Here is a 25,050-nt window from a genome sequence, read left to right as displayed (position 1 = left end):
AATATGAGAATCGTAATAAATGAAAAAAAATGCGGAGGGGAACTTCTGCGACGCCGTATTAAGACGACCATTCCGTATTTTGTTTCCTCTCTGATCTCTCCGACCAAATCATAGAGCTCGTTTCGCCTATCGCCGCCGCGACCATGACGGCCCGCCACCTTATAAACCTCACCCGTCGCTCTCGAAGGTCAATCCATTCGTACACCTCCCTCCACAGCCTCTTCACTGCCACTGCCCCCTCCCTCCCTTCCCCTCCGCCGCCAACCGCTATGATCTATGACCGATTAGCTGAATCCGTAAAGCATAAGCTCGAAAAGCTCGAACACCCCGATCATCGCTTCCTCCGATACAACTCGCCCCACCCAACCCCAGATTCTCATACCGAAATCCTTTCAGCTCCTCTGACCCGAGTCACGACACTCCCCAACGGCCTCCGCATTGCCACCGAGTCTTCGCTCGCTTCTAAAACCGCCACTGTTGGGGTTTTCATCGACGCAGGATCCAGGTTTGAGAGCGAAGAATCAAATGGCACGGCCCATTTTTTGGAGCACATGATATTTAAAGGGACGGAGAGGAGGACTGCGAGGGAATTGGAAGAGGAAATCGAAAATATTGGAGGACATTTGAATGCGTACACTTCGAGAGAGCAGACTACTTATTACGCTAAAGTGATGGATAAAGACGTGCCGCGTGCGATGGATATTTTATCTGATATTTTGCAGAATTCTAAGTTTGATGAGCAGAGGATTAATCGTGAGCGCGATGTTATTCTCCGCGAGATGGAGGAGGTACGAATCAATCCATTGGAGAGTGTTTCTTTGATGTTCGTTTTTTTCTTGGAGTTCTAACATTGATTTAGGTAATAGATTGTTGCTTGATCATTGATTTAGGTGAAAAAGGTTGTTGCAATATTTTAAGTTTCTTTTCTCCTTTGGGGGTTGTATCCCTTTGGTTGAATTTTGCTCCTGGGGAACAAAGATACTGCCTTTATGGCTGAATTTGTGTGTTTGGTGGTATAGAGTGTTCTTTCTTTGTTTACAGATATTTCGTGTTAGGGAAGAAGAAGATGTCCTACTTTTTACTCGAGTTTTAATATTTGGCTACTGATCGTAGTAGTACTATCTTCATCTGGAGATACGTACTTGGTGGATAGATGTGTTTCACTCGTCGGATTATTTGGCTAGCAAAATGTATAATGGGTTTTCTTTGGTTTGAGATTGAGAATTGAGGTTGAGAGGGTGGAAACTATAGTCCTATAGGTAAAATTAATAAAGTTGTATAGCATAATTATTATACTTTGTGACTACCATACTACCATTATTTTTTATCATTCCTCTGTCAAACCAAAAGGTGCTTTGCATCCATCATATGCCATTTCTGGACAGAATATAGTGGTAGATGATCATGAACAGAGATTATTCCACTAAGTACTATCATCCCTGTTCTTTACTTGGTAGCCATGCAAACAGTTGTTTGGCCTCCTGCAAATTTTCAAATTGTTCTTTCTGGTTTCATTGTTAATTTATCTGATAAGCTTTTGTTACTGTTGACCCTTTGCACGCTAATATCTGACCATGCTAGCGGTGATTTAATTGACGCATATAGTTCTGAATGCATGTTTTTTGTGACATTTTGATGACCCCAAACTTTCAATTTCTAAAAGAAAATTGCAGGCAGATATGCATCTTGGTGGGCAACTTTTTTAGAATTTACTTTGCACTCTCAACCAGATTGTTAAAACTTATTGTACAACAAACTTCTGTAGCTTCTGCGCTCATAATGTTAGGTTATTCTCTCTCACTTTTGTATGTTATTTAACTATCATAGGTTGAAGGACAAACTGAAGAAGTTATATTTGATCACCTTCATGCCACTGCTTTCCAGTACACGCCTTTGGGTCGAACAATACTTGGACCTGCTGAAAATATCAAGACAATTAAAGAAGAACATCTACGGAATTATATAACATCTCACTACACTGCTCCGAGATTGGTACTTAGAACCATGATTAGGCCTTTCTCTGTTGGGCTCCACCAATCTGTGGCATGGTAGCCTTGGATAATCTTGTCTGGTTCTGGACATCTCTTAATATTTTATTTTGGGCTTGTATAGGTGATTGCTGCTGCAGGTGCTGTTAAACATGAAGATATTGTTGAGCAAGTGAACAAATTATTTACGAAGTTGTCAACAGACCCAACAACTGCTTCTGAATTAGTTGCTAAAGAACCTGCAATATTCACTGGCTCAGAGGTATCCATGTATCGTTTGAATGCTTGATGATCACAAGTAGTAATATTGTTTGAAGAGAGCAATATACAGCAATCTCAGTCATATGACTTATATTTGGATATATAGATCAGGATGATTGATGATGACATTCCTCTAGCCCAATTTGCGGTTGCTTTTGAGGGGGCCTCTTGGACAGATCCAGATTCAATTGCTTTAATGGTCTTGCAGTCGATGTTGGGTTCTTGGAATAAAAACGCTGGTGGCGGGAAGCATATGGGGTCTTTACTCACTAACCTCGTTATAATTGCTTATCTGATTTCATGGTTAAAAGTGTTTATGATTTTCACTGGTAGTCAAATTCATTAATTGGGTTTTATTTCTTAGTTCTGAGCTTGCTCAGAGGGTAGGTATCAATGAAATAGCGGAGAGCATGATGGCTTTCAATACCAACTATAAAGACACTGGTTTATTTGGTGTTCATGCTGTTGCCAAGGTGGGTTTTCTGCGTTGGATAAAGAGGAGGCAGTGGAGCTTTTATTCTGAATTAAGTGCATTAAGCCCAGCAAGGATTCATAAAATGGATTTGTTTTTTGCTCATTATTTTTACCCAAGATGCCTAGTTACTTACTATTGTTAATATCAGTTACTTGATTATGCTTAGGGATGTAAACGATCCAAACCAAACCAAACAGTATCAGGCTTGAGCTTGGTTTGTTTAAGATTGTTTGAGGCTCGAGTTCGAGCTCGAGCTCGATTCGAGCTTCTATTATCGAGCTCGATTCGAGCTTCTATTATCGAGCTCGAGCTCGGTTTGTATTGAAATTACTGAGCTCGAGCTCGGCTCGTTAAAAGCTCGTTTAGCATGTTAATCAAGCCAGGCTCGAGCTTGATTAATTAATAGCTCGTTTAGCATGTTTAACAAGCCTGGCTTGAGCTCGTCTCGTTTTCGAGCTCGATAAGCATAGAATTGAGCTCGAGTTTGAGTTTGAATTGAGCTTGTTAAAAATTAAATATATCTATAAACTAATTTTAAATCAGACATAAAAATGTAAATTCATTCATAAATAACCAAAACGACACAAATAAGAGCTAAAAAAACATAAATCAGTATATTATTGAATATTCCAAAATCTTGTTTGCGAGCCACCTAAACGAGCTCGAGCTCGCGAGCCTATTATCAAACATGTTTGCGAGCTCACGAGCCGAATATCCTTAGGCTTGAGCTTGGTTTGATTAAATTTTCGAGCTTAAAATCGAGCTTGGGCTTGGTTTGATATGATTAACAAACAAACTCAAACGAGCTTTTTATCGAGCTGAGCTTCGAATAGCTCGCAAACGATTTGGTTCATTTACATCCCTAATTATGCTGCATTTTTTTCAATGCATTGTCAGCTAATATATTGGTTCAAATTATAACTCCCTTCACTTGGTTTCTTGCCTCCAAGCCTTAGACACAGTGATACACCCACCCTTCCACATTTTTATAAATTATATTGAATTTGGGAGTGGAACTGTTTATTCTGGAATCAGTTAAACATTATTTACTTGGTCTGATTTGTATTATCTCTTGCAGCCTGATTGCTTGGATGATTTGGCCTATGCAATTATGTATGAGATAACCAAGCTATGTTATCAAGTATCGGAAGCTGATGTGATTCGTGCTCGTAACCAGGTTGTTTTTTCAAATCACGGTGTCAGCTTGTTATACCTTTTATAATGAGTTTCTATACGGCCACTACCATCTGGTTTTACTGCAAACTTATTTTGGTAAAGTTTGTTTGGGTCCTTGAGGTAGAATAGTGGATTTTATCATACTCGTTTTGGTAACTATATTCAGGTCCTTCAGGTAAAATAATGAGGTTTTTATCCATGCATAGTTTAACTCATATTGTTGGTCTCCTGTAGTTGAAATCTTCTCTGCTGCTTCACATTGATGGAACCAGTCCTGTTGCTGAAGATATTGGACGTCAGGTATAATTTGGTGACTGAGAATCAAATATTTTAGTGAGATAGAGACTATCCAAACTGACGGATGCATGATATGGTTCTTTATAGTTTTGGGGTTCACTTTTCGGTCAAACACAGCTTCAACTCTTCTTTTAAGATGGATACTTTTTATGTAACCTTTGTGGTTTGTGCTAGGGATTACCATATTGGGTAGCTCGATAAACTAGCAGTGCAGTGCTATTAGCTCTAGTTTTTTTTTTTTTTGCATGGTATACCGTGTACTGGCATCAGTCATGTATGACACCAACTTTTAACTTCAATAACTTGGTGGTCATGGAGTGGTAATCTTTGCTTCTCAAGTGGAAGTGTCAATTTAATGTTCGGTATTATATCCTTTTGTATGACCTTATCTTTTCCAGCAAGTATTTAATGTTTGCATGATTTTCTGAACACTGATTTGAAAAAACTAGTGTAACAATAGCTGTCAGGTACTATTAGTTGTATGCCCTGCAAAATTCAGATGTAGAAAATTCTAGATTCAGACACGAGACTATAGTAGTACTCATTGTTATCAAATGATGGAATATTAAGTCAGTAATAATTTGTAGAAGAAGGGAGTTTTCAGGTTTTTTACCATATTGGCTGCCTCAGTGAAATGCTAATAAGAATTTAACAGATCAATCTATCTAGTTTTGGTTCTTAATCAACATGGCCTGTGCTTTTCGTTTTTTTTCCCTCCTAAGATCTATGTGTTGGTCATTTACTTGGGATTAGGTTCAACTGTAAATTGTAATTATGTTGGTTCATTTTAATCCTCTTCTATAAATGAATGAATTTTAACGTATTCCTGTGAAATAGTAATGCAATCTATTTTTGTATTACTTATTATTATTATTTTTTAAAAAAATGATTTTATTTTCTTCCTTATTGCAGCTGCTTACATACGGTAGAAGGCTCCCGTCTGCTGAACTGTTTACCCGGATAGATTCTGTAGATGCTAGCACTGTCAAACGTATTGCCAACCGATTTATATTTGATAGAGTGAGATCGATTTTGACATCAGAAGTTCAAGAAAATTAATTGGCTCTCCATTAGATTTAAATTACACTAATTTCCGGCTTTCTGTGCAGGACGTCGCAATTGCTGCCATGGGGCCTATCCAGGGGCTGCCCGACTACAACTGGTTCAGACGCAGGACCTACTGGCTTCGTTACTAGGTTCCTTTTCTGTTCAAAATGGCGTTTTCACTTTCTCCATTTCCAAAATACCCGATTGTGCTTCTTTTGCAATCAAGCTCCTTAGCCCACAAAGCATAATTGGTGGCTCAATTTATTTTGATTTTACCCATCAGTTTTGAGGAATATGAATTATAATATTCCAGCGGTAATTATTGACATGGCTCTTATTGAAAATCAGTTCTATTTTTTCTTGGTGTGAATTGTTCTTGGCATTGTTAATGTAAACTCTAAGGTATAGTTTGGTACATGGGATAAGGAAGAGAATGATAAATTATCATCTTTATCTCATGTTTGGTACATTTTTAAAAAGTTCATGATAATATCATGGGCCATTGATAAATAATTTTTTAAAATGATAAAATGTCCCTTCTATTATGTGTGATAATTTTAATTTAATGATAAAATACACTACAAATGACTTAATTGCCTTCAATTCATAAATGATTTTATAAATCTATGCTAGTAGGTAGAAATTAAAATCAAATAAATATTTTATTTATTTTTATATATTATATAATATGATAATTATATAAATGAATTCGAGATAATTATATAAATAATTTTTATAAATATCAATAAAATTATTTAGCATCACTCGATTAACCTTAAAAATTGATATTTGACTTGACTCACAAAATCAAAGGTTCGATTATTATATTATATAATATATAAAATTAGGTAAAAATAAATAAATCATGCAAGCACTATCGGCGTGTATGTACAGATAAAAAAAATGAACTCAAGCAACAACTTTGAAATTCCAAAATTTATTATGATAATGTTAATTTTGTCATTACAATCTAATATATAAATTTAATCACTCTTATTAAAATCATATCAAACATTAAATATAATATCATACATCTTATTTATCCGTAACTTATCATTATATTATATATCACATGTTTATCTTATTATGTGTATCAAACTATGCCTAAAAAAATGATATTGGGTACATATAATTCGGTAATATGGTTAACCAACTTTCCCAAGGTGTGGTGGTGTATTTGACACTCTTTTCAGAACCAATAAAGATAACCGGTGCAGCCATCAACAATAAAAACTATCAAAAACCAAGTGTGTAACATAAACAAGGACTTGTTTATTATTGTAATTGTAACACGTAAAAGAGTACGAGGAGAACCGTGGTGACACACAACCCCATTACAGCCTACAACATTAAATATTACCAACTCGCCGGCAGAATGCGTCAATTGGAACTTTTAGTAATAATTCAAGAAAAACGTATAAAATGGCACTAACACACGTTAGTGAACTCATGTGCATCAATTGAAACTATTATTATTATTCAAGAAAAACGTATAAAATGCCACTAACGCGCATTAGTGCACTCGTGCATAATTTAGACATATTAGGCAGTTGTGCGTTGGCGTAAAGATTGAGATATACTGATTCTTATCTTCCAATCAAGCATATCAAGAAGCCATAATACTCGATCCTCGGTCTGAGGCATTGCAGAAATCCAATTCAATACCAAAAACATCGATAATCCCTTCGTCACCATGGTCCATGAAAAGCAAGGAGATTCAGGCCCTTGTAGCAGATACAAAAGGGTGTGCTGGTGAAAAATCAAGATAATCAAATGCCAAGGCACGATGTGCTGTGAGATCGATATAATCAAAGATCGAATTGTTGATTACAGATTACATCAGCAACTTTCTTGGGATGCCTTCGACCCACGAATACAGAAACACTAACAGTCTGATCAAAAGGAATGTCGAATCTTTGTAGCACAGAAATGCCATCTTGTATTTTGGACCTTCCAAGTGAAATCTGAGCATGTCGCAAATTCCAGGGGGCAGAGTCCCCATTCCCTTTTGTAGAACAGAGCCTGGAACAACTTCCGAGAGAATCAGCCTTTCTTCAGTCCATATGTCAATGTAAAATTCCAAGTCATTGAAGCACAATCTTGGAGAAAGAAGGGCTCTAATCGGTCTCCGTTTGTAGAAGGTTTTAAATAGTTTCTGATCCGTTAAAGTTGGAGGAGAGGTTTTTTTGCAGATTGATGGCCATCTTCTCGTGCAAAGACATTTCCAAAAATAATCGTCCTGAGAAGTTTCTCGCCACTGCTTACAGACTAGCATGCATGACACGAGGTCTTTGCCTTCTAGAAGTGGGAAAGCAACCTTCAAAATCTCCTCAAATGGCATCTCCACGAGAAAAAAGAGTACATCTCATCCAAAAATTTCTAATTCAACAATTTTGCCATTAAAAGGTTGTCGAACATCTGATTCACAACAATTCCTGGAAAAGTGAAAATTTAAGGAAAGTTAGGCGTTGTTACATGAAATCGAACACTAAAATCCCTGATAATTGTTTCTGATGAACAAGGCCAAACAAAGATTACAATTTTTGATACCTCATAATGTATCAAAAACGTCATTTAAATCTCATACACAATCACTTAACATGTCTTACCATCCCCCTAACGGCGTAGATTTCATCAGCATCATGGTTCGCTGTCGCGGTCGCGGAGGTCGGAACGGATGCTACCGTTCCAGTTACAATGAAATTTCGCGAAACGGTCGCGGAACGGATATTTTAAAAAAATATTATAAATATATAAAAATTAAAAATTTTGGAAAATATTTAGAAATATGAAAATTAAAATAAATATCATTTAAATAGATTATTTGATGTAAATAAGAAATTAAAGTATTTTTAAAATTTTATTAACAATTTATTGAACACAATTTATATCGTCATTATATTTAAAATATTTCCAACCATATCAAAAATTAAATATACTATTAAAAATTATTTGTATTTAATTAATTAAAACTTTAAAATATTTTTGATTGGATATATATAAGTTCGCACAAATTTGAATCAATTTTAGAGTGATGGACTAATAATAAGCATCAATCTTATATAAAATGATGTTACAAATTATTTAACATCAATTAAAATAGAAATATTTTATAATTAACTTAGTTTTTTTCACACTTTGTAATGAAAATTTCTCAATAGAAATAGTTGACTTGCGGTCCTCTTCTTTACACACAGATTTTTTGTTCTTGTTGCAGCTGTACAAATCCCTTCCGTTCCGTGCCGTTCCGCGTGTCCCGTTCCGTTCCGCCGTTAAATCCTCGTTTTCGGTATATGAAACGCCGATACAAGCCATCAACCTACACACCCCGGAACTTCGTCAAGGTTGCTTGCGTTCCGGTTCCGGAACGCCCGTTCCGACCGTTCATTCCCGTTTCGTCCAACCATGATTGCATCCAATGTAAAAGAATGTGCCTCTTCTACACATAACCGTTCCGTTCCGTATTGACGTTAAATCGCCGCTAAAAAGTCGAAGAACAGCGCTATAAAACAATCACCGATTTGCCCTGGAACGGCGGTCACCGTTCCAGTTCCGAAACGGCCGTTCCGGCGAACCATGAGATTCAGCATATATAGGTTCCAACATAGTAATTCTAGAATAGTTCCTGCTGCTCGACACCGAGCTCTATTATACTACATATCGACCGCCAAAATAATGGCGTTGTTTTAGATTGATATACAACAAGAATTGCAAGAACAGATGTACTTTGGAAAGCAATGGATACATCCAAAATTTCAGATCATGAACAGATAACACAAGACTAATCGATTCAAATATATTCTTCTTTAGTAAGCCACATGTACTAAAGGATGAAATCACCACTAAAATAACTTCATCAACTACGTCGTGAGAAAAAAATGAAGTTATTATGCACATAACAGATCCAGAAAGAGAAACTGATTAAGCTAGATCGTCAAAGTAGAATATGAAAATTTTTGGCATAAAAAGTAATACTTTTACATAGGGACTAAAATAGAAGAGTTGTCTCATAAAATTGACATATGAGATCGTCTCACAAGAATTTTTGTTTTTTCTCATTTTTTACCCAAAAGTACTAAATCAACCAAATATTACATATACTCATAGTGAAAATAAAACATGTAATATACATATTCAAATCAATCTGAACAAAAATAAAAGAAATACAATTAGATTTTTTCTACTACATGAAATATTAGATGTCGTTTCGTTCTATTTTTTCTTTTCATTTTTGTTTAGATTTATTTCAATGCGTATAATATATATTTATTCTCTCGTTACATGACCTGCTTAATAGAACACTAGTGCTAAATAAACGATATTCGATGAGTTTATTGGCTTATGAAAATTATAAAAGGCCAAAATCCAAAAAAATACATGTTATTTGGATAAAAAAAATTGACAAGTTACATGATTAAAACATAAAACATTAACCGACTGTACCAACTCAGACACTCTCTTGAGATGTCAAATTCGTTTAACTGCATGGATCATAGATTTCGTTTCAAATTCATTGAATCACTAAAGACGTTCATTTCAAATTTGTTGGATTGCTTAGATGATCGACGACTTGAAAAAATTGAAGTGAATTTTAAATAAAATACCTGGATCAAATTCAACCATCTAACCCCAACCTTTGGATTTGGGTTAGTTATAGGGTCGTGTGGGCTTTGGATTGAACTTCGGCTTCGGACTAGTAATGACCTTATCGAGATGGGGCTTAATATATTAATGGGCTCACCTTGTCTTCTGTTAAAAGATTGCGCCCATCGTAATTTTCCAACTAAAAAAGAGAGCGTAGAGATTTTGAAGCAAACCGGCGTTTGTCTGTGTCTTCTTTTCCTTGGACAAATTGTGGGTATGCTGTCAGATGTAACATCAGGGGTTGCAGTCAGAACCTAAAAGCAACGTGCCCCATATATATGCAGGTGTTGCCCCAGCAATTGTGTGTATGACGTTGATGATCTTCTGAAAAACTCGACCATACTGAAAAATGCAAGTGTTGTCCAGATCTTGCAACACCTAGCACAACACGTGACACTGAAGTCACTGAATTTGAGGACGAAACAAATAGTGATGATGACACAGCAGATGATGGACAGAATATACTGACTAAGATCCAGAGAAACCATACATCATTTCAAATAATTGGAAGTGTGCAAGGTGAAGTCCAAACTCGAAAGAAAGAGAAAGTCGATTACCGAAAGATGGCTGGACTTATATGCTTGAGCTCGGCTTACTCACAGGTCAGATTTTCATGTTTTATATTTCAATGTGAACCTAAAAATGTTGAAGAAGCCTTCAAAGATGAGTTTTAGATCAATGCTATGCATGATGAGCTTGATGAATTCGTTCGAAATGATGTTTGGGATCTAGTTCCACATCCTGACCACGTCAATATAATTGGAACAAAGTGGATTTTTAAAAATAAAATTGATGAGTCAGGGAACATCATTCGAAACAAAGCAAGGTTGGTTGCTCAAGTGTACACACAGGTTGAGGGGGTTGATTTTGATGAGACATTCGCTCATGTTGTCCGCATTGAGTCAGTCCGACTTTTGCTAGCTATTGCATGCTACATGAAAATCAAATTGTTTCAAATGGATGTTAAAAGTGCATTCTTGAATGGTACCTTGTGTGATGAAGCATATGCCAGACAGCCTAAAGGATTCGAAGATCCACATAATTTGAATGATGTGTACAAGTTGAAAAAGACTCTCTATGATTTGAAGCAAGTACCACGTTCATGGTATGACAAACTAAAAGTAATATCTTCTTGAAATTGGCTTAAAAAAATGGGAAGCTTTTAAGTAATAACAGGAAACAAGCTCAGTCCAGACAAGCTTAGTTATTAATATATATTTACTCGTTGATTCAATTTATATTTATAAAAAAAATTAATATTTTTGTTATAAAGAATATTGTTTATTTATGAATTCTTATAATATGACATTTTGTGATTCCTTTTACGAAGCTAACATTCTTCATTGCGTATATTATTATTAAAGGTGATATATTACATTCTTTTTCATTAAATCAGCCAATATTCAATTATTTTTCGGACTAAGATTGTGTAAACTTTTAATTGATAAGATTAATTTTGAATTTATATCCATGTGGATTGTTATAAAAAAATTGAAATATATTACATTTCAAAATATAAAATATAATCTAAATATATATAATATACAATATACTTATTTAAAGGGAAAAAAGAAGTTTATATTATTAAATATTTAATATTCAAAATGAAGTTTAGAAGTTAGAATTTACAAAATAAATAAAAAAAATTAGCTTTAATTTCAATATCGATAGCATTGGTTTGGTTAAATACATTAGTGTGCGACAGGTCCTTGGATAAACCGTCTCTGTCTTCTTTTCCTTCCGAAATACAGATTTTTTGATTTATGACAAACAGTAGGCCGACACGCAGAGAAGATATTTGAATAATTAGTGAAGAAAGAACCGGATGCGGAATCAAATGACAGCGGACAATTGCCCTAGGGTTTCATCCTCTGAATCTGATTCATCTTCAACCAAGCAAAGGTGCGTTTATGAATTTGATAGAGGTCTCGTTTATTCTGAACTGGAGAAAGGATTGTCAATTTTACTGTCATTCGTGGGTCCGAAGCATTCTGTTGAATGGATCATAAAAATAGGAGAAAGCAGAATGACAACTACTATGATGTTACCCAGTTGTACAAGTATTCTCGTGAAATATTTTTTTTCCTTTGGTTTTTGAAAAAGTTCGATGCCAGCATATCATATTCGGGTCAGGATCAGCAGCAAAATATTTTGAAGCATTGAAGAGAATTAAATAGTAGTCATTGATAGAGCGGAATCCGTTTATAATTGGATTTTGATTTGTTTTTGGACTTTTATTTGCATCCCAATGAGCCGCCTATTTACCATTGTTTACTCTTTCAATCCTTAAGCCCTTCAGCAATAACTGATCAAACAAGGATTGCTGGGCTTTAACGTCATATACTTTAATTGCAGAAAAAGAAGAAAGTGGGATCAGCCAGATGAGACGCTGATTTCTGATGGAGTATTGTCAAATATTGGAACTTTGGTCGGGATAACTTTGCCTACTGTCTCTCCCTTATCTGGTGCTGTCGTTGCTACCCCATTTTCCCCTTCTGGTGCCAACCCATCACAAGTAGTTCAGGTGCCTTTGCAGCAACATGCTGCGACCATTGTCCAAAATCTTGTTCAAGTAAGCCTTTTTTCTATCTGGCTCTTCAGTCTTTATTTTTATATAAAACTTAATTAATGTCCTAGTATTAGCGATGTATGCCATACTTTCTGGAGTACAAAAGTTTCAGCACAAGCTACCCCTTTTTTACACTGCTAGTTCTCTTTTCCATCCAGTGTTTTTGTTCAATCAAATTGATTTTTAATAGCCAAACTCCTCTAACATGGTTTTGCTTTTTGTCGTATCTCTTCCTTTTGACTTGATTACGGTTATGATTCAATTGTAGTATTTTATTATGTTGTTTGAGCAATGCCTTGCTAGAATCTTCAGAGGTTCATTATTTCTGCGCATTTAATTTCATGTAGTTTTTGTTTTCACTTATAGTCTAGAATCCAAGATGAATTAATATCAAAAGAAATAATCATAAATGATGCCGATTCTGCTGTTCGTTACAAGCTCACGAAGCGTCAAACACAAGAAGAGGTAAATCTTAGTCTTTTGTTGCCACCACCACTTGGGTGGAGTGACATAAACCTTTTCCCTTTGAGTAAGAGGCATAAGTTCAAATCCATGTAAAAACAAGAAAATCACCCACCCCTACCCCACCTCAATGTTGTAATAAAAAAAAACCTTAGTCTTTAGTTTATGTAACCTAAGAGCTTCCAGCAATACCCAGCTTATGCTATTCCAATTTTAGGTGCATGTTTTTTGGTATTTGCTCTTGATGGGAACTATTATTTTACTCAATACTTGCAGATTCAGAAGTGCACAAGCACGGTGGTGATCACCAGGTGAGTAGTGTTGGCAATGGCCTTGTTATCGGTTTCATTTCTCACTCACCGTATGGTTTATTTCTGGAATGAAACTTACAGGGGCAAATATCGACCTCCTAATGCACCCCCTGATGGTGAAAGACCTCTATATCTTCATATATCTGCTGCGGCACATGTTAGTATTCTTTTTATTTTGGTTATATGTATCGAAAAATATTACAATTTTACTAGATGTGGGGGTTCATTCAGAGAAAGATTTCACTCTTTTGAAACACTTATTTATCAATTTGGTCACATTTTTTAGCTAGTTGGTAATTGGTATAGGACTTGGGATAGACTTTTTTAGTTTAGTGCTTATATTAATTTCTATGCATGCTTATGACACATAGTGACCGCAGAGGGGAAAAACTATATTTCTCCAATTGCAGCATTATATCATTCTACATCCCACTATATTTATTTGTTGAATCTAGGTTTCATTAGGTTTCTCTCCTGAACCATAATTATATATGAAAACTAGAATGATATATTTTCATTTGAATGGACTTGGTTCCTGATAAGATGAATAACTGTCTAGTGGAGGGCTGAGTAAACTAAAATGAATTTTCTAAAGCTAATGTGTCTTAATTTTTTGCATTGCTAAAATTATTTGTTTTCCCGGATCTCATTGGCTCCTTGGTAAATCTGGGTTAGTTTATTCCTGACTTCCACTGCAAGAGTTCACTTCTTAATTTTGTTGAACATGGCCTTATCCAAGGTCTTGAATAGAATGTCTTTGGCCACATTGTCTGTATTGACTTTCTTTTGTCCTTTTTGATATACACTCTGCATGAGGCTTCTCAATGAAATCTAGGACGCGCCTGCTTCACTTTATATGGGCCATCTGCAATCACAAACCACATATCATCTTCTTTTGCAGTCAACTATGCCTCCATAAGATTTCTATAATTGTCATAATTTTCTTTCGAAAACATGAAGAATTCTGCCGATTGTCATGTTCTTTACTCTACTCAATATTTAGATTGAATGCTCTTAGTTTCCTAAAAAACCAATCTGATATCAATGTTTGTCCCGGTTAAGATAAAATATATATAACACTCTTAAGGGGTTGAATAGATTGTGATGGATTTTTAAAAGTTAACTTAAAAACTTGGCCGTGTCACGTAGCTGGCTAAGACTTTGTTGTTTATGTGTAAAAAGATATTATTTAAACAATAAATAATAATGCACGAGACTTGAACAAGAATTTGGCAGAATGAGCAAATAAGCGTTGACATCATCAAACATAAATGTGAAGTGCAACAAAAATAACAATAACTGGTTCTTTCGTATCATTTACTGTAAATTCAAACACTCAATATCTCAATCATGTATTGAATTAATCACTCCATAGAGTACAACTAAAATATAACAGGGAGTGAATTTTCTGTGTTCGTAAGGATGATTTATTCTTTAGTTTCGAGTGAGCTAGGCTCTCAGGAATACAAAATATGTGAAAACTCAACGAGTTCTTGAGTTCTTCGAACTGATTGCCTCATGAATTCCTTTTTCTTGATTCTCAATTCTAGTCTTGTGCCTTCCGTTCCTCGCAAATAAGAGGGAGCATATCCAATTGTAACAGTATAATTTTGGCGCATCCATCTTAGTCAAGAATCTGCTTATTAAATCTTCTGCCTAATTTTAGAAATAAGAACATTGAGTCAGTATTTGGTACTGTTGCCTGGATGAATAATTCAGTCTGTTGGGTTAAGATGTGAATGAGTGAGAGTAGTACTGGGATGGGTGATTTCCTAGGAAGTTCTCATGCATCAAGCTCCTGACGTTGCGCCGCTTGATCTGGTTGGCTAAGTGGGCCGTAAAAGAGTGAGACCAGATCTTAACAGGTAATACTGTCTCTGCTGAGGACAGAGACGATAGTAGGAAAAGGGTAAGACTGATCTTTAAGGATATGAGACAGCACCAGCAGATAGACAATCACTTCACCGGACTCATGTGCCTAACAGCCCGACCTATTAGCACCCAAGTAAGTGTACTCTGCGATGCCACAAGCATAAGAAAATAAAGTTGCGTCTTGGCTAACAGCTATAGCTTTTGGCCTAGTGGTAAGCGCTTGATCCGAACAATTGGTATCGGAGCGAGATCATGGGTTCAATTCTCCCAAGAAGCATATTTCTATACTTCTTGGGGGATGTTGGGTTAAGCGTGCATGAGTGCGAGTAGTACTGGGATGGGTGACCTCCTGGGAAGTTCTCATGCGTCAAGCTATTGACGTTAAGCCGCTTGATCTAGTTGGCTAAGTGGGCCGTAAAAGAGTAACACTAGATCTGAACGGGTGATACTGTCTCTGCTGGGGACATGGCCGACGGTAAGGAAAGGGTAATACTGATCTCTAAGGGATATGAGACAGCTCTAGCAGATAGACACACACCTCCCCGGACTCATGGGCCTAATAGCCCGACCTATTAGCACCCAAGTAAGTGTACTCTGCGATGCCACAAGTATAAGGAAATAAAGTTTTGTATTGGCTAACAGCTATAGCTTTTGGCCTAGTGGTAAGCGTTTGATCCTAACAATTGGTATCGGAGTGAGGTCATGGGTTTAATTCTCCCAAGAAGCATATTTCTATACTTCTTGGGGGGATGTTGGGTTAAACGTAAATGAGTGAGAGTAGTACTGGGATGGGTGACCTCCTGGGAAGTTCTCATGCGTCAAGCTATTGACGTTGCGCCGCTTGATCTAGTTGGCTAAGTGGGCCGTAAAAGAGTAACACCAGATCTGAACGAGTAATATTGTCTCTGCTGGGGACATGGCCGACGGTAAGGAAAAGGTAAGACTGATCTCAAAGGGATATGAGACAGCACCAGCAGATAGATACGCACCTCCCCGAACTCATGGGCCTAATTGCCTGACCCATTAGCACCCAAGTAGGTGCACTGTGCGCTGCCACAAGTATAAGAAAATAAAGTTGCGCTTTGGCTAACAGCTACAACTTTTGGTCTAGTTGGTTCTTGATATGTGCATATTTGATATTCTTGTTAAATGTTACCGATAAATGGTAAAGATGTTACCTATGGCATGGAGTTTTCATCTTGACTGAAAATATTCTCGACTGATATTCTCTTACTTGTAATGTATGTTGGTTGATATTCTCTTTGCCATAACATCCTTGCCAGTGCCTGAACTGGTTTACTTTGACGTATTACTTACTTAGTTTGCAATTAACTTTAATAATTCCATTGAGACTGGATTTCTGGTTTTGTTCCTTGGAATGTTCTTTTGTCGTGGATTCAGTTGGAAACAACAGCAGAACAAATCAAAGCAGTTGATCTTGGAGCTGCTATGGTAGAAGAAATGCTGAAACAGGGATTAGCTAACAATGGAGTCAAGGTAATGGTGACTTCTGAGAGATGTATACGCAGTTGTTTTCTTACAAACCTAATGGTTTCTTTTCTCAGGTTGACCGCACATTAACTACCTGTGTCTTTTTGGGCTTTGAGACAGACCCATCATTGAACGTCGCGTCTCGCATCCGTGGCCCAAATGTGAGTTTTTCCTCCCACATTAATCCTCTTTCCCCTTTTTTATTTGCACTCATTTGATTTCTTTTGTTACTGTTTAGCATACATTTCTTTCTTTTCCTTTTACCTTTTGTTGATTGGGGGTTGGCTCTTGGTGTTGGTTTTTATTGAAAATGGAGAATGTAGATGGAGTAATGTGCCGAGGAACTGAAATATCACTTGCAGCTATCTATTAGTCATTTTACGTTATTTCCATTAAAGTTGTTTGACAAGTTTCTCTCTGTGCCCCTCTGTGTTTTGCCTTTCACACTGTTTATGCATATAATAGGCTCGTGCTTATTAATGGTCACCTAGTGTTGTTTTAATACATTAATGTAATTCTATACTCGTTTAATTTTTTTTATTGTTCTGCACACCCGTTTCAAATAATTTTTTAGATATGCATGATGCTGCTTAGTCCTTAATTGTTTAAATTTATTTCATCATATCAAAGATGAGAAATACTAATGTTTGAAGCCTTCTCTGACTTCTCCACACAATCTGGAGGGATTCTTTTTGTGTTGCCGCTGGTTGGGTTTTGTCAATGCAGGACCAGTACGTAAACCACATTATGAATGAAACAGGAGCAACAGTCATACTAAGAGGACATGGTTCTGGAAGTTCTAACAATGAGCCAACCGAAGGTTGTTATTGTCATGTACTTTGTTGGCTTTTGGTATTATTGCTCACCATTAATTACAAGCATTTTTCTGTATTTCCCCTGCTTGCAGATGCCCAGCAACCATTGCATTTGTTGTTGTCGAGCAATGATCCAAAAAGTCTTGAGCATGCAAAGCTTTTGGCAGAAAATCTTTTGGACACAATTAGTGGTGAATGTGGCGCCTCTAGGTAATTAGTTTTCATTGATATACACAAAAGACAAATTGATGATTATGCAAATTACCGGGGCATGACCAAGATTTTACGTTTGGATGAACTGAACTAGATATAAATCATAAATTTTTATGGAAAAAATCTTTCTTAAATTAACGCATTGAGATACATAATAAATCTAAGATATTATAATGGGTAATATATCTCAACCAAATTCATAAAACAATAATTCAAAAAATAGGAAGTACTACAATATAATTCAATCAAATAATTGTAGTTTTATAAAATTTATCTCCCGAGACTTTTATTTAATTCATGTAATGTGTCCGCATTACATTTATGATATATGTATATGAATTGTCACTTTTAAAATGAATTTCTAACAATTCTGTAAGTTGGTACATTATTTAAGCCAAATTATTGTTCTTGAAAATATTGGATCCAGAGCTAAATATAATTCATAAAAAAGATTTGGTCGAATTAGCACTATATATGAATATATAAACTAAGCCAACAATCTTGTGTATATCCTATAATAAGAATTGATTTAGTCAGTCCTATATATAAACATAATAACATATAAATTATTGATGCTAAAACATAAATATATAAATTATTAGGTCCAAAACCTACAAATTATTGAGCCGAAAACATAAATACATAAATCATTAAGCTCAAAACCTATATATACTTAGGCCAACAATGTGTTGGCTAGACTGGGGATACACACTGCAGGCGCCCCCCTGCTAAACACAAAGAACAGTGTTGTAGATTTCATTGGTTCCACATGCTTGTGTGACCCATTTAGAGTTCTGTGTGGATACAAGTTTAATATATTTTATTATATTTTGAATGAGTAGAAAGTTTACCTTATGTCATTTAAAGATAAGGCTTCTAGTTTGACCATCCAACTCTAGTCTGGAATTTTTTATGATTTGAGATCTTTTATTTCTGTAAGGATTTATTATCCATGTTAAGACGAGTGGAGGAAAGAAAGAAGAAAAAGTACGGTATTCTCATATAACAACAGACGTAATCACTTTGTGAATCACTTGACAAACATTTTTTTTTTGCAGAAGATTAGATAAGTTTATCTGTAGTTGCTGGAAAAAGATCGTCCTATATCCCGTCTCTTTTGCATGATGTGTTGGATTTTGTAACTGTAAGCTATTCTGTACTTTATAGAGAATAACCTAGTGCCTTCTCTTGATGTATGGTCTACAGGCCTTCACATTGTAATTTATATGGTGCAGTTCCACCTCCATCTCAATTGGGGGCTGGACTGCAGAACCTCGTGAATTCTCCAAATCCCAGTGATATAACCTCCTCCAGTTCAGCTGCTTTTGCTGGTGTGAATAATGTTGTCTCCAAGTGTTCCATATCTCAATCTATCGGGGAGTCAAATCGTGCTGTTGCATACTATCCTCATACCTCATCAATCAGTGGAACGACGAGCTATATTGGTTACGGAGGGATATATCCACAAGCCACGCCTTTGCAACAAGTTGCCTTAGCCCTTAGACAGTCAACTTCTCCAGTCACTGCTACTGTTTCTCCCATGACAAGAGCAGTGAGCGTAAAGCCACTGACAGAGGAATCACCTTCTCTGAAGGATAAATGGCCCAAAAAGCGCAAGTTTCATGAGTTGCCTGCAGCTGCAAAAGGACCAGTTAAAGCCATTCAGGTATTAATATTTTCTTCTGTCTAGGTTGGGAGAATGAGGGGACCGTGGAATTTTTAAAAATGCCAATAGGTGACTATACAATATCATTCATCATTATCTGTAATTTTCTTGAGTCCATCAAACTTCTAGTGAAGGGGATGTCGAATGAACACTTATGGTTAGTTCTTTCCGAGCCCTGTCTTGGATTAGAAAAACAATTGAGATGGACTCAACTAGGGTTTCAGACATAGTTGTCGAATGAATAATGATTCCTTTTGTGCACTTTGTTGTGTCAGTTATAAAATGTTCACGACTGTATAGTTTGTACCTATTTATTCACTCCATGTATAATTTGTCCAAGCTATTAATCTTGAGAATGTGATCAATCCTTTATATATATTTTTGTGGTTATCTTTGTTAAAGAGAAGTTGCCTCAAAACATTTCTACCCTAACATTGTGTACTTCTTATTCCAGGTATTTTCTCACATCTCTATGAAGCTAACAGCTCGATACTGGATCTCTGTGTCGGATATTATATGTTTCACAGGTTTTTTGACATGAAAGTGGCCTGAGATAACTATTGCTGTTTTTATCTGAAGCTGGTTCCAGATATTGTGCTCTTGGGTTCTTGACTGTTAATTGTGTGTCTACGTTATATGCACACACCAATTTCAATCTATTGTTTCCCACTGCTCGTTGTAGATTGAAAAAATCATGTCTTTTAAGTCTGTCTAAGCACGTGCCGTACTTGATACCCGCCCCGACATGTAAATATGTTTTGCTATAGGCTCCTCCTCTTTTGGTAAAAAAGTTTGTGAGTTCGAGCTCTTGATCTAGACTTGTATGATTCTCTATCTTTTGTTTGTTGCATTAACTATGAGACATATATTCTGCTAACTTCAAGAGATTTGGTTAATGTTTCCCAGAAGAATTTACAGGGATCAGAATTTCCAATGCCACGTGAACTAACTTCACATGTAGGTGCAAGAGACGTTTCAACTGTTATAGCTCCCAAGAAATCTGTCCAGCCGTCATTTGGTGGGATGCCCCCACCCCCTCCTCCACCAAAGTTTAACTCGTCACCGAAACTGCATGAAAACAACACCATGCATAAATCAAAATCGGAAATTGTCCCCGGTAAATTCCACTTCCCAATTCTTATTCCCATTTCTTCAACCTTAGGATGAACACTTGTTTTTTGCTACATTCATGTATCTTTCCTTTGTTGCTACTTTGATCATTATGAAAAAGTTCTTTCTTGCTGAAATTTTTTAGATACTCTAATTAATATAATGGAATATGGAGATGAAGATGAAGACGACGACGACGACGATGTTGAGGTGGAGATGTTTAAAAAGCAATCAGGGGCGGTTCCGAAACCTTTCTGGGCAGTTTGATTTTAGAGATTTTGATTCCTCCAATGGCCTTTACTTAGCCTGTGTGAATCTTTGGTTTCTTCCTCAGAAATATGATCTTATTCAAGGCCATGCATTGTGTGGGATTGTAGATTAGTTGTAAAATGTATTGGTCATGGGGAAGAACAATCGTAGTTGCATGACATTACTAGTTAAATCCGATTTTATCCCTCTTTAAATGATTTTTTCGGTTTCCGTTCCAGTTAATTATCTTGGATTCGAAAGAACTATGTTTCCCCAGTAATGTCCTCGTGATGTTTGTTAACAAGAAACCTAACCTGATAGAAAAATGATGCATTTATTGAATTACAGAGTCAAGCTCCGAGAAAATAAAGCTGGCCTCAAAATTTTTTTATTTTTTTGAACTATCATTATTTTTTTTTATGAAAAATCAAATAGCCAAAGGATCTCTTTGGGTGAGATCCCAAGACCCAAGTAGTATTGGGTTCAATTCCCACTTGTATGAATAATAGTTAGATTAGATTGAAAATCTCCCACTCCTGTTGCGTAAAAAAAATAATTTATAGCAACCCTTCATCATTCATTATGCAAACCAACGGACGATCTACGCATTCTGTTCAAATTTTCTGTCTCGAGAAGATTTATTATCTTTTATATCTGTTTCTGTTCTGATCATTTTCGTATTACGTTGTCCTCGAATATATCCTTGTATTTACGTTCTTCTCAAGAATATCTCAGGATGATGGGTTATAAACTTTATCAAGATTGATGTCACAATATTGCTCCCTCGTTTTTTTTTCACCTCAAGTATCGCCTTTATGCAATAATAAATTAGATCCATACGATATTCATAAATCGCGAAAACACAAAGGAGAAGTACAGGAAATTGATGTGAAGGTGAAGTTGATAATCTATGTTCACGCTCGTAGAAGACCACAACTCCTACAATGTTATTACCTATAACTTCAAGACTACGATCTCATCCCCTCGTATTGGCATAATCATTTGGCTCATCCTTGTCATCCTTGTCGTCTCCATCCAACTCATCCTGTCCAAAATCTTCGGTAATACTGGTGTCGTGTTGTTCCTGGCTTTCACTGAACGACCCCTTTGTCTCTTCATCCAAAGGGAAGAAAATCCAGTCGGGTTCTTGGAGAATCTGCTGCCAATGCCTTCATGGTTACCAACACCCTGTACATCATCACCACCACTGTAGTGGCTGCCACCTCCACTAGGATACTGGTTTCCACCGCCAAATCCACCACCACCACCAGAACCTCCATACCCGCCACCTTGTACAGAATCATCACCACTGTAGTTTCCACCGCCTCCACTGGGATACTGGTTTCCACCGCCAAATCCACCACCACCAGAACCTCCATACCCGCCACCTTGTACAGAATCATCACCACTGTAGTTTCCACCGCCTCCACTGGGATACTGGTTTCCACCGCCATATCCACCCCCACCATAACCTCCATACCCGCCACCTTGGTATCCTCTACCACCATAATTACCACCATCCTGACCAGCATAATTGTAACCACCACCAGAACCATATCCACCTCCAAAACCACCACCCTGAGGTTTTTCAATTGCATAGTTCACCCTTAACCTTCGGCCATGAAGATCCTGCAAATTACAAAGCTGATTGTGACCACAAACTCAAGAGACACTAACCCATTTGAGGCTAATAAACTGAAGAATACCCATACAATACCAAATCGGAGTTGCAAACACAATTCACTTGTCAAACTAGATATCTCAAAGACAAAAAAGGCATCCAGTAAGTCTGCCCTGAACTTCATTTAAAAAAATTATAATGTCTAATTCATAAGAAAGTTGACGATTAAATCACAATTTGACGTTTTGGGTTATTTTTTTTGGCTCATGCCACTGTTGATGCTCTAAAACAGCAGGAATCTCTGCACGGTTTCCTTGTCACATCCCAAAATGGTTGAAAATCACTAATTCAAAGATAAATTACGCAAGCCATCTTCTCGTGAACCAATATAGGAAAACAAGATTTACCGACGATTCTTTTCCACGATAAATGAATCTCAAGAGGTAATCTCTAGTCATTTATTGGCTGTGATTTGGAGCTTAAAGTCTCATCACAAGGATAAAATTTCTGCAACCAACTATATCATGTGTTCGGAAGTGAATCTCTTTTACAGCAGTACGATGAATGTGTCAACAGTGAGGTAAAAAGTAAAGAGATATAATTCATGTAAAAGTACCTGGCCATCATATGCCTGGATGGCACTGGATGCAGCTTCAGTAGTTGCATAAGTAACAAAGCCAAATCCTTTTGACCTGCCAGTGTCTCGATCCAAAATAACCTTGGCTGCATTGTTTAAGGCCAAATTAATAGGAACAGCCTCAGAATCATTGACAATACAGGCACAAGCTTTTCATGTGTGTCTATTCAACGATCATAAATTTTGAGAGAGGGCAAAACAATTCACTACAAATATAATATATTATGCAAGAAAGCTGATACCTTCGACCACATCTCCATACTTGGCAAAAGCATCCCTTAAACCCATCTCATCGGTATTATAAGAAAGACCTGCAATGAGAAACATATGAATAAATAAAGTAATAGAAAAAAGAAATAGTATATTCCACACCAAAGAAAATAATTTTCACCTCCAACAAAGAGCTTTGAGGATGAAGACATGCTTCTTATTGCCTGGAAAAGTGAAGAGTTCGAGGTAACTAATTCAAAATTACCATGCTTGCTCACGGTTTGCTTTAGCACATTGCCAACTCTGTTCAGAAAAGCCATTTTTGCTCTAAAAAAGGGGACCCAAAAAAAATCAAGGTTAGCAGGAGTAATATGAATTAAAACATGAAAAATCTGCACAATACGGTACATAAGAAGGAAGTGCGAACCAATGAATTCAAAAAAAATAACGAACATTGCGAGTTTGGTAGACATTCCAAAGTAGCTTAAAACTGTTTTGACTATTTAAAAGCTGAACTTACATGGCTTTAACTAGCTGTAAAAAGGTCGAGAAGAAGCAAGTTAAAAACATTAGTTTACAGTAGCAGTCCGAAAATTGGTTTGTAATTCTACCGAGTCCAACACAAATGACCTTTTGTAAAGCTGTCTGAGGACCAGAGCTAGAGTAATAGATTCATTTCACAATCCTACTAACGAAATGAAGTCACTTAAACATCCCGTAAGATTTTTAATCAGCTGCATTTTTGCTAGACCTCCTTTTCCCTTCAGCATCTCAGAAAGTACAAGAAAACTATAAATTCATATCTCCCAATAGAGTGAGACATCTACCACTATCCTACTACATAAGCAAAAAACACAGCCAATTATTGCCATTGAGGTTACAATCAATCTTCAACTAAAAAATAATAAATTTGGCATCAAATACAGGATCTTAATCAATTATATATTCCCATAGAACATAAATCCAAGTAGGAAAAAAAAATCAAAAGAACTCGAACGACCATATACACAACGCCGCCAAATATCTGAAACCTAGGGAAAAAGGGTTTACGGAATAAGCAAGAGGGACGAATAAAAATGGTACAATACCTCAGAAAATTGAACAAGAGTCTCGAATTTCAGCGAGCTTCAGCACTCCTTATTTGCGACAGCTAGCACGCCCAAACATACATTGCAAGGGTTTTAGCCCTCGAAGCCTGCCAAGCTATTTTGGATTTTTTTTTTTTTTATAATTACTCCGCATGTGGATGAGATCTGATCCGTTGATTGGAACTCAAGTGGTGTTAACCGTTGGATCGTTCTTTTTTGGAATTCATGAGAACTTCTTGATTTTATGCACGGGATGATATTATTAAAAATCAGTGAAAAATGAATAGATATTTAAATTAAAAAAAATAATATAATTATAAAATATAAAAATAAAAACTATTTTTCGCTTATTTTAAAAAAAATTCTTAAATAAAATGCATGTCGATTATTTTGGTGGGGACCCGGACGCTAATCATCTTCTTAATCGTCATTGGGACTAATTTAATCAATTAGAATAAACAGGGTCTAAATTTTTTTTTTAAATGCGGAAGGTAATGGAATCATTCTATTATACAAACTAGTATAATAATACAAATCCTGTACAACATGCATCTAGTTCGATACTAAGGTTCAACTACTACAATCAAGTAATGAAACCTATCTATATCCAAGTCCGAAATCACCACTCTAATCTCGATCTTTCTTCATCTCTGTGACCCTGAACCTGTCCCACCTGTTGCCATGCACACATACAAACACGACAACAGCCGGATAACTCCGGTGAGAATAAAATCCCAGTATAAACAATGTATCAATGCAATCATATAAAACATATATAAGAGCATAAACAAACATTAAAACATGTATCTGATCTGACCACATGACTCAATACAAATCTGTACCTAAAT

The 25,050-nt window shown here is 36.4% G+C and overlaps 2 protein-coding genes and 2 pseudogenes across 6 annotated transcripts; 2 read left to right on the top strand and 2 right to left on the bottom strand.

Moving 5' to 3' along the window:
* Positions 1 to 17: 17 nt before the first annotated feature.
* On the top strand, positions 18 to 5,600 carry LOC142522327 (putative mitochondrial-processing peptidase subunit beta, mitochondrial). Its single transcript, XM_075625631.1, has 9 exons — positions 18 to 788; positions 1,828 to 1,992; positions 2,113 to 2,250; positions 2,356 to 2,507; positions 2,614 to 2,722; positions 3,803 to 3,901; positions 4,135 to 4,200; positions 5,110 to 5,217; positions 5,307 to 5,600. Exons 1-9 carry the CDS (start codon positions 144 to 146, stop codon positions 5,391 to 5,393), a joined length of 1,569 nt encoding a protein of 522 aa, XP_075481746.1. The 5' UTR covers positions 18 to 143; the 3' UTR covers positions 5,394 to 5,600.
* A 1,137-nt stretch (positions 5,601 to 6,737) lies between these two features.
* LOC142523252 (F-box protein At5g39250-like) lies at positions 6,738 to 7,861 on the bottom strand (annotated as a pseudogene).
* Positions 7,862 to 11,583: 3,722 nt separating this feature from the next.
* Positions 11,584 to 20,884, top strand: LOC142522182 (protein RIK). 5 transcript variants are annotated; one of them, XR_012814399.1, is made up of 12 exons: positions 11,584 to 11,790; positions 12,244 to 12,460; positions 12,824 to 12,922; positions 13,196 to 13,230; positions 13,312 to 13,387; positions 16,504 to 16,599; positions 16,668 to 16,754; positions 17,320 to 17,413; positions 17,501 to 17,618; positions 18,828 to 19,287; positions 20,249 to 20,404; positions 20,543 to 20,884. XR_012814399.1 is itself a non-coding variant. In XM_075625348.1 (12 exons), the coding sequence occupies exons 1-12, from the start codon at positions 11,714 to 11,716 to the stop codon at positions 20,662 to 20,664; spliced, it is 1,644 nt and encodes a 547-aa protein (XP_075481463.1). In that variant the 5' UTR covers positions 11,584 to 11,713; the 3' UTR covers positions 20,665 to 20,884. The 5 variants fall into 5 exon arrangements, 4 of the variants coding, with proteins under 4 accessions (XP_075481463.1, XP_075481462.1, XP_075481464.1 ...); XM_075625348.1 differs by having other exon boundaries at positions 12,244 to 12,412; positions 20,194 to 20,404; XM_075625347.1 differs by having other exon boundaries at positions 20,194 to 20,404.
* Positions 20,885 to 21,458: 574 nt separating this feature from the next.
* Positions 21,459 to 23,951, bottom strand: LOC142522679 (uncharacterized; annotated as a pseudogene).
* Between the last annotated feature and the right edge of the window lie 1,099 nt (positions 23,952 to 25,050).

The sequence above is a fragment of the Primulina tabacum genome, chromosome 13 (genome assembly GCF_025594145.1).
Source record: "Primulina tabacum isolate GXHZ01 chromosome 13, ASM2559414v2, whole genome shotgun sequence".
Lineage (NCBI taxonomy): Eukaryota > Viridiplantae > Streptophyta > Magnoliopsida > Lamiales > Gesneriaceae > Primulina > Primulina tabacum.
This window is presented reverse-complemented; position numbering and strand designations above follow the sequence as displayed.